Here is a 10,726-nt window from a genome sequence, read left to right as displayed (position 1 = left end):
TAAACACTATATAATATAGGTATACCTACCTATATATTTTATGTAAAATTAAAACTATTATTGTGGATTATCATCCTTAGTATATCGGTTGCAAAACAACAAATAAACTTCTAATTTTTATTTTTATTTAGATATTAGATGCATCAACATTTCCAAAAACATCATCTGCTTAACTATTTACATGAAAAATGGGTGATTTGCTTCGAAAAAAAGAAGTTCACACATCATCGTAAAATCAATATATTCATCGCACCAGTGCACTAGATATCTAAAATAATGTTCACTTATTTCAATTTTCAGTAATATTTAACTAAGCAAAGTTCGTCAACAACAATATTTTAAGCAACGCGGTTTTTATAGAAATAAACGTAGTGAGATTGCAAGTTGTAACCTATAATTTTTGTATACACTAGGACACTTGGTAGTTATAAACATTTCAATACTTCACAGTTTATATTTGTGTTTTACAAAATTAAAAAAGTAGTTGATTTTGAAAAACAACAGTACAAACATACCTAATATATAAATTACAATAAACAAAATACATTAACTTACATAATAATACCGATGTATTTAATTAATTTTAAATTAATTATTAACAATTATAATTACTATTAAACAAACAAATGGTTAAGGAGAATTTTGGAAACTTAACTGTCTAGAATTCACTTCTGATTTGTGTATAAGATCTATTCACAATGTACAGCTTATTTTTTTTTTAATATTAACATTATTTACATAGTTATCGTTTAATCTGTACAATTTGTCGGTGGGACAAGTTTTAGTGTAAATATCGATGTTATAATGTCAGCGTCTGCATTCTGCTATAATAATACCCTGAAATAAATACAAACAATGCAAATAATTATATAAATATATATGGTTTATAATGATTTTGTAAATAAATATAACAATAATTACTAATTAGGTATCGGAGTAAAACTACCATTGTAGTTGTGTGCCTTTGTGTGTTATTTAATTGATTCGTTTATAGATTTGTTTAAGTTTAAATTAACGTAGCGTATAGCGTCATAGCCTATACGCTTTATAAATAATGAAACATAATATAAATTATATATAATAAGTATTACCTAATTACTCTGTTTTTTAAACTTAACGAGAACACTTTTGAGGGAATGAAAATTATTATGTTGTGTGCATTGTTTTTTTTTTTATTATTATTAATTAACCTACGGCAACATGGACCATTGGGTGTTGTAGGGTTGGTACAGTAGGGTTGGAACGTTTGATACTGTCAGTTAGGAACACGTGTATGTGTGGCAAGGTGTTTGTGCGCTACGAACCCAGGAGGTCACCCATCCGAGTACTAGTGGCAGCGGTCGTTGCTTACTCTCAATCACGTCGCATGATTGATTTCAGCCATTGCGCCGTGCCGAGCCACTGTGTGCATTATTGTTGAATACTATAATGTTATTAATTATTGCTCTTCCTCTATTGTTTGTATACGATGGTGATTCAACGTTTGTAATTTTTGCATCGTTATGTTAAATGTTTTTGTTTACGTTATTTTATTTTGATAAATTTAAAAGGCTAACATGCAACGATACAGTTTAAGTATGGCTCAAACAAATTTATTACAAACTTAATATGGTTGTGTACACTCTGCAATACAACATGAAAAACGATCTCTACTCAATATTTTTTTTCGGCGTCTCGCTAAAGGGAACAATGTGACACACCTCAAATGTAATACCCACGACAAAGTACGTCGACCTGTGTCCTACCCGGATCAATGACTTACTCGAGTGTTGTAATCGTATACATTAATTATTATATTTGAGGAATACACGATATGATGTATTATGACTTATGAGTATAAAATATAAATATTGTTAACCTAACTTTAAGAGGACGTTTGAGAGGACTCTCATCCGTTTACGTAAAAACACAGATCATTTTCTTGTCTCCAGATAAGACTATTTGAGAGGATAGATCAATAAACTCTAATATTAAATAATAGTAAAGCTAACAACATAAAATTGGTTCTGCTAAACACAAATTTGCTATATTATATAACTCATAAGACCCCACGGGGATAATACCTCCTATTAAGTCTAAATAACACGTCTCATTATAAAATTAAAAATAATAACGTATTATAGGTATACAGTTTAATTGAACTTAAATTTGTAAAAAAAAAAAAAAGTACCTATGTATCAATAGTTAATACCTTTTAGCCTTTCGTGCAATTGCTGTTCGGTGACACAACAGTTGAACTCAGTCGGTCGTACGCCTTGGAAAATGGATATCACACTAGGTTTGACATTGTAAAACACCAATGGTTGACTTCTCCTGACAAAGTCGTCTATTAAAGATTTGACGCCCTGTGTTAAAAGAAATAAAACAATTATTATCGATGCTATTTACAGGATGACGCGTATAAAATATTATAACTTATAATACACGCAAAGCGCACGTACTTTGGCCGCTGTAAAATCAGCTCCTTGTATATGCCTGCAGTCCATCACAACTGGAATCGAACTAAGTCCTTGTTTAAGTCCAGCTTTGGACACCACTGCCCTCACATACTCGACGGACGGGAAAACCAAACTACGGTCAGGCGTTATCACTAAATACTCGTACCCAAATTCACTCTGCAGGTTTCAAAACATTCGGTGAATTATATACAAGGTGATTCACCTCCATTGTTTTCTTTAATAATGCATTTAATAAAATTTTGATTTTTAGAATTTTAACACGATATACTTAATAGCATTTTTATACTATTTACTTAGGTGATATAGACTTCTGATTTTCAAATGAGAACCATTAAGTGGCAAGGGGCAACTAACCTTTTTTACTGAAAATTATTTAGCGAATGGCTTTTTAAAAACCTTGGTGTATCTAAATTTAAACCCAAACGAGTAGTTTCTAAGTTATTAAGATGAATATACTAAGGATAACCCAAAGGATATTTCAAAATGGTTTTACCAAAATATAAAATGGGCGTAATATTGGATCTAGTATCTATATCTATATCTTTATATATATTATATACTAGTTACTAATCGAACGTATCCTGACTAATTGACTGATAAACGTAGAGCCTAAACTATGGTACTTAAAGACTTGAAATTATCTTGGTAAGTACCTTCTTACCACCATGTTGGGATGCACTAACAAACATTTTCTTAAATTTGAATTTTATAGAGGTGTTCACTGTTCACACAAGAATTTTAAGATCAGATATGTTTTAAAAATTATAAAATGTTGACGGATTAATATGATAATTATTAATTACTAAAATGTTCACATCGTCTATATCTAAGTTATAACTCCCACATCTTCCAAGCCCATTACCATGAACCTATCATCCTTATTAGATAGAGCACAAAGTTAAATAACTCAAAACTACTCGTACAAATTTCGATTTAGATAGATCAGAAAATTTAAAAAAAAAGTGTGATTATCTTTTGAAAACAATGAGGTTGGTACCTACCTATTTTTCTTTAAATTAAACAGGACACTTTTCTATAAACTGTATAAAAAATCTAAGTACTTGAAAAAATAGCTCTCATGTAATTTAATAGTTCCGAAACTTGCGAATCACTTGGTATTATATTATAATGTTAATGTGCATTATAAACGTAAACGAGTTAATCGTAAATAATATATAATGACGTTATTGAATTTGTCGTGTTTACTGACTTGTTGTTTTTCGACATGGACGCTGGGCCTAGCCAAGGTGTAAAGCAGTATTATGACGTTAATAGCTATGCCGACAACGATCCCGACTTCCAAGCGGATTAACAGCGAGCAAAGGAACGTAGCGAACGCCGGTATCAAATCGATTTCTGAAATTGTTAAAAATTTACTAGTCGTTCGTATAAATATTCTGGTGCGCAGTGCCATACGCGTGTTAACAAACAAAACAAGTTTAACAGAACAACACTATGTTGTTGACAGTATATTATAATATTATAATGTCGACGACTACCACACATACTTTTCGTTCGCCACATCGGTTTGACAACTTGCAGTTCGACCATGAACACGACAGCGGCTATTATCACAGCAGCCAAAGCAGCTTTGGGTATGTACACCAGATACGGCGTGAAAAATTGTAAAGCTATTATGACGATTATTCCTGGAAAAAGAAATTAGGTCTTTTCGTTATATTGTTTAGATAGGTAACGGTATGAAATGTAATATTATAAGCGAAAATCGCCTTTAAAGTATATTACGGTGCTATAGTATAGTAACATTTAAAGGACTTTTTGAAACTTTAGATGTTTATCAATAAAAAGTTAGGAATTATATAATTATATTTCTCATATAATCTAACATTTATTATTAGATTATATCATGGTATTCAATGTAGCTAATTCAAGAGATTTTAACATCAAAATTTAAAAAAAGGTTACTAAATAACACATATTATATTAATTTTCTGACGTAAATTAAAAATATTTAAACACAAATTATTTATAATATTATATTAAAATAGGTATTTAGTAAAGGGTTCGTGGTGTTTATCCTATAGAAGTCAGGGTACGATTTTCACCACAACGACTATATGCACAAAGGTAATACCCAAATACAAATCCAATCTTACAGTCAACGAAATAGCAACCGAAAGAGATGTTTTACCTGTGTAAACTCCTCCAAACGTGGTTTTTACTCCACTGGCGTTGTTCACGGCACCCCGCGATAGAGCGCCAGATATGGGCATGGACCCCACAAAAGACGAAATCAAATTGCAAGCGCCCAAGGCAAGCATTTCTTGAGTGGCGTCGACGGTCTTACCATCGGCTAAATAAAACAATGGAACATGTTTTCATGAATTTAGCTAATATATAATTTCACTTGACTGCAGGCGAGCGAGTTCTGACTAGTGAATATGACAATATTATACACTATATTGTAGTATTAAAAACGCTCATATATTATAAGATGACATTGTACACGTCTGCCGCGATAAGAATTACAAAAAAATAAACGCACCTACCTACGTATATTTAAACGTAAAATCAACTCACAGAAAAATTTAGCTAGTGATATGTTTTCTAAAATAGACAGAAGTGGCACTACCAGAATCCCTGAACCTAATTTAGACGCCATCTCTACGAAATTATACGTCTCGTTCCCAACTCGGCTCTCAAACGGCGGTGGCCTGAAGCTCGGGAGACCGGATTCCACGTGACCTGGAAAAAGAACAAAATTGATCGTCTCGTTGAATCGCTTTGCGAGATAATATATATATTTAAAAAAATGGGTGTTGAATTACTCGATAGTTTAAACGGCAAATTTCCATGTTCCTTGTACATATAACCCAGTGCGGCGCAAAAAACCACAACTATAATGTTCCTCGCCGTCGATATGAGCCAAATGATTGATGAAACCGTTCGCTGTCCGGTCGTTTTATCCTTCATGTCCGTAGGGCCGATTTGTATGTCTTTCATTTTCTATGTTTATTATAAAAAATATTTATTACATTCGACAAACCGTGCAGAACGATAATGTAATAGCTATGACTTATGATATACGAGTATTATGTCAGCGATATCAGTATAGATCTTATAAATATATGGATAGGACATAATACGGTTTTATCAATGGTAATAAAGTGATTCAAATTGAGGCCAAATAAGTAAACCTTCTAATTTCTATCTGGCTATATCGAGTATCGATTATCAATATTTATATATTATCATATCATAAAAAATATGTAAGCAAATGTCCTCAAATTCTTATCAGTTCAGGACCGAAAAACCACATTATCCTCAAATGTGAATTTCCTATCCATGTTTAAAGACCTATCTATGGCGATATCGTATTTTCCGGGCTCACCCTCAACAGCAGCAGCACAATCATACACGTAATGCCGAGCGTCCCGTCGCCAACGCTGATCTCTCTGATGTGCATGGCCAATTGGTCCCAGAAGCCTATGAACGAATTCGCTTTTATGTTGATACCGAGCAGGTCTTTCAGTTGAGATGTAGCTATCACGATCGCTGCTGCCGACGTGAAACCAGCCGACACCGGTCCGGATATGAAATCGATAAGGAATCCTATACAACCCACGAAGTTGGTTATATAGCTATATTATATCTGATGTTTATAGACTGTACAAAATATTGGTAAAAGGCTTTGGTCGGGTAAAAAAACACGATCGTCAGGCGTTTAAACCATGTCTGGTTTAATGTTTTGCAAGCCACGTCAATATTATAATAATAAAAAGTATACTGTTGTACACGTCTTGTATAGTTTGTACGGTATATATGAACGCGAAATTACCTAATTGCGCAAAACCCATGATGAGTTGTACGATACCGGTGATAAAACATAACAGGATGGCGAATTCTGGTCCCATATCGTGTATGTTTTCACGGGTCATGATGGCCATGATTGCCGTCGGACCCAACGCCGGGTCTTTACAGCTACCGAAGATCGTGTACACGAAGCACGCCATGAACGATGAGTACAGACCGATCTAAAAATAATCACTCGATCAAAGTCTGCAGTTATATAACAGTACCTATGATAACCATAACTAGATCTAAAAAAATTAATAAATGATATTCATAAGTCATAACCACTAATCTACATATATAATGCCATACCTAAAATTATTGTTAAAATATTGTACTCGCCAGACCCCAATTAGAATTAGAAATATTATGTAATTTTATATTTATATATGATAATATATATTATATATTATAATTATTATAATCAATAACCTTATCAAGGTTACACGTAGGTATACATAATAGGTAAGTATATTATATTGTTCATAATATTATTATAGGTACATATTATAATTATAAGTTTGTGACTTATTTTTTTTTTTTTGTTAATGTGTAATTTTGTGATTAATTTTCGTCGGAAGACCTGACCTCGAACTTGCGACGCAATCACACGATCGTTAAACATTATAAACATTTAGGCATAGACGTAATGTATAAACATCACTTGGTTAGCAGATTAACCACAAAATATGACCGTGACAATATCGAAATTATTTTGAACTCATCGTGAAGATTGTCATTTATTCATTTACGAGCGAAAACCATTGAACAAAACACAATCGAAACATATTATATCGAATGTAATGCATACGATTCTAATAACATTCGTTTGTAATTAAAATTTTAACCGGATGCTAATATTGCGGTGATACTGCAATATTATTGTATACAATGGCACTCGCATTTTATGACGAACGACAAAACGTTTTGTATAAAAGAAGTACGAATATCTTAATAGGTTGATTATTAATTATTATTGCTAACGCTCAACCATACAAATTTAAGTTTTCCGAAAAAAAAATCAAAACTATGATTTATTTCAACATTTCCAAGGAAGTTATGTGCTATTGTATTCTCAGTATATTATACTTGTTCGTGGTGGAGATAAACTTTATTAACTAAAATACTAAATTGTATACTGTCATCATTGATATTATATGGTTACAAATATTAGCAATTAAGCGCGATTTAGAATGAAATATCAAGTAAAAGACAGTACATCATAAATGATCTGCAGTTTCTTTAACTTATAGTTAAACTTGTATATTATAACTTATATAAGTACCTAAGTACCTTATAGGTAATCACAAATCGTTTAATAATATTTTGGCTTCTCCGTAAGAGTTGTATATATTATGTTTGGCGGGATACACAATAAATAATACATAAATACGCAATCATAATAATAAATTATAATTATAAAAAGTTATAATAGTTGTCTATTATAATTATTAATTATTATCTTAAAACATAGTAGAAGGTACCTATTATATACCTATTGAAATACTTACTATTATTGATCAAATTGTGTATTTATATATAATCAACAAAATAAAATTATGTCGAAGTTTGTTGGACCAATCCTGCTCTTTAGAATTAGGAAATGTAAACTATTAGGTTACCTAGTAAATTAGAGTGAATTTGCACTATGGTAAACTACATAAAATATAACACTTATCGGAGAGATTACTTTCCAAAAAGATCTTTAAAATAAAATAATATCAAAAAATGTAATTTAAAAGTTGTCATATAAATTATGCCTGTATGTAAATGTAAATAATTAGTGGAACATTTTTTATGTTTTTGTAATTTTCTGGAAATGGCCTTTGAACGCACCGAATGTCTGCGTGTGTAGGTAAGAACCAAGAAGGAAGAAGAATAATTAAAGACCTGCAGTGTACATAACCTCGCAAAAAAACAGTTTATTTTATGTTGAAAAGAATTTATTATGTAGGAAGTCATACGAGTCTGGATGGTAATAATAATAATATTATGTAAAAAATATCATAATATATTATAATAATACAAGGTACGACGTTACGTGGTAATCGTCCATATCATAGTAATTTCCGATATAGTCCATATTATATGCAGCTGTCTTCAAACCGCCGCACGCACTACCTGTTGGGTGTGTGTTAGAGTGTGAAGAGGGGGATTATCATCGTTATATATAAACACATAAAAACTAACATGATAATAATATTATATAATACGAACGACTTTTCTTTTCACGATTCGCAAAGATTCGTGGACGCGACCGACTTACTTGTGGAGGTAATCCGGCTACGTTGGCGAACGCTATGGCCTGTGGTATAACGGTCAGCCCGACCGTGATGCCTGCCACGAGGTCGGGTATACCATGTTCGCCGACCGTGTACTTGGGCAGCCATTGGAGGATAGGTAGGCGTTTGTACAACACTTTTCTCGTACAGCACCGGTTCACCGAATCGTGGTCGACGGGCACCACCGTATCACCGCTCAAAACTTTACCTGTACGAAAACAAATTTGGGTTTAATAACGCAATAACTGTTTATCTTTTTTCAAGTTCATATACGGACGAAGTTTAGTTTAGTTAAGTTTATTGACAGTTAAGTAACAGTCTAGGTTAAGTGGGCGTCAGTGAATACGAAAATATTGTACAGGTATTGTGTCGGTTGCACGACCCTAAAACCTTTCGCATATTCATCAATACAGATTTTTTATTTTTTATTTTTTTCATATAAATAATTGTTTTCTTTATCTACTTATACCTACCTCTCTTTTAAGCATAGCTTTCTGGAAGGAGGTAGTTAATATTAGAAGGCACTTAAAATAATTGAATGTATGATACTTAAATTTGCGGTTACAGGATAGGTACATTTTATAGCATAGATAAAAATTAATTGTCAGGTATATTCAATTTAGATTAAAGACAATAGTTTGAAAAGTACCTAACATAATATCTAAAAACCAATAAATAACAAAAAGTTTAGGTAGGCACTTAACACATATGACATTAACTAAAAACAAAGAAAATTACCAATATATCGTATGATTTAATACAATATCTAATTTTTACATTTTTTTTTTTTTTGCAATTTTTGATTTAGTTTTACAATAACCTAAGCCTAATTACCACTTATTTTTTATAAATATTAATTTATTGGAGAGTAAAAATTTCGATTTAGATAGCTAGTAATTTGATCAAAGGAAGTTGGAAGTATAAAGTATTATTTTAGTGTCATAAATGTCTTACACTGCATAGGCGTTGATTAGGGGTGCTTGAAAAGCTTAACGCCCCCATAAAAATATTCAAAGCCACCTAATTCCAAATATACGTTATTAATTGACTACTTTTGTGCAGGAAGATTTTAGCCCCATTCAAATTCAATCAAATCTCCACCTAAGCAACAATCCAAATTTTTTAATAATTTTCTTTGTGCTGGATATAGTTATAGTATATCCAAAATATGTCAAAATTACAAGTTTTTAATCTCTTTCGAGATTATTATTATTATAAATTATTAATAATATGATTATCAAATCATGTGTTATTTTTTCCCGCTTTTTATATAATTATATGTACAAATCGCAAAATCAATTTTTTTATTTATACGTCTATGGATGCGACGTATTACTCTCCCATTGATAATATCTACATTTTTAGATAAAAAGTAATTGAACGTGATTCGGTCATTTGATTCGTTCATTATTATACATAGTGATGTAAATTTTCATGAACATTTTTTTTGGTGAAAATTTTCAAAATCTTATAATTTATCATACTAATTTCTTATCAAATAAATCTTTTGATATTATATGTTTGTAGTATATTTAACCTTCATAATTATATTTTAAAATATGTACTTTTATTACCATTTACCTATTTTAATACAGTTTAGGAATTATTCTAATTAAAATAATATAGTAAATTCAAAATACAAATCATTAAATATATATAATATATACCTATATCAATATATAATATTTAACTCGGTAATAAATGTGCATTTTTATCTTTTATTAAAAATGTTGTATTTTTACTACAGTATAAATTATGAGTGTACCTATAATCGTTTTGTTACAATTATTGATTTTTCAATTTTTAACGGAGGTAATTTAATGTTTGAGTCACTTCCTCAATTTCACCCAAATTAAATTTTTTATAATTAAAAGTGTTTTGTTTGATTCTGACGTTATACTTGTTACGGTGTAAATAAAAATGAAACAGTAATTTTATAAAGTATTTTAAAACTTTATTAAAAATTAAAAATTAATTAATTTAAGAAAAGTACAAAAATAAATACATTTTCAAGTTTTCAAAGAAATTTGAAAATGTTCAAGCTTACATCTCTAGTATTACCTAACGAATTATCTAATGATAAATAAATTAATATAATAAAAAAAAAATACAAATACTAATTCTTCCGAAACCCGATATATTATAAAATGCCTAGACGTCGTATCGTTAGTA

At 30.8% G+C, this 10,726-nt stretch overlaps 1 protein-coding gene across 1 annotated transcript in view; it reads right to left on the bottom strand.

The window, feature by feature from the left end:
- Positions 1 to 224: 224 nt before the first annotated feature.
- The window catches only part of LOC100162682 (sodium-independent sulfate anion transporter), a 28,294-nt gene continuing 17,792 nt past the window's right edge, over positions 225 to 10,726 (bottom strand). The window contains exons 3-13 of the mRNA XM_001944366.5: positions 8,539 to 8,762; positions 6,259 to 6,454; positions 5,812 to 6,032; positions 5,249 to 5,426; positions 5,001 to 5,165; positions 4,612 to 4,773; positions 3,968 to 4,108; positions 3,670 to 3,815; positions 2,442 to 2,615; positions 2,192 to 2,345; positions 225 to 837 (exon numbers count right to left, since the gene is read on the bottom strand). Coding sequence (XP_001944401.2) covers positions 800 to 837; positions 2,192 to 2,345; positions 2,442 to 2,615; positions 3,670 to 3,815; positions 3,968 to 4,108; positions 4,612 to 4,773; positions 5,001 to 5,165; positions 5,249 to 5,426; positions 5,812 to 6,032; positions 6,259 to 6,454; positions 8,539 to 8,762 — 1,799 coding nt within the window. The 3' untranslated portion in view covers positions 225 to 799. The remainder of the gene's footprint in view (positions 838 to 2,191; positions 2,346 to 2,441; positions 2,616 to 3,669; positions 3,816 to 3,967; positions 4,109 to 4,611; positions 4,774 to 5,000; positions 5,166 to 5,248; positions 5,427 to 5,811; positions 6,033 to 6,258; positions 6,455 to 8,538; positions 8,763 to 10,726) is intronic.

This window comes from Acyrthosiphon pisum, chromosome A1 (genome assembly GCF_005508785.2).
Source record: "Acyrthosiphon pisum isolate AL4f chromosome A1, pea_aphid_22Mar2018_4r6ur, whole genome shotgun sequence".
In the NCBI taxonomy this organism is placed as follows: domain Eukaryota; kingdom Metazoa; phylum Arthropoda; class Insecta; order Hemiptera; family Aphididae; genus Acyrthosiphon; species Acyrthosiphon pisum.
The sequence above is the reverse complement of the archived record's forward strand: the minus strand, read 5'-3'. Positions and strand labels throughout refer to the sequence as shown.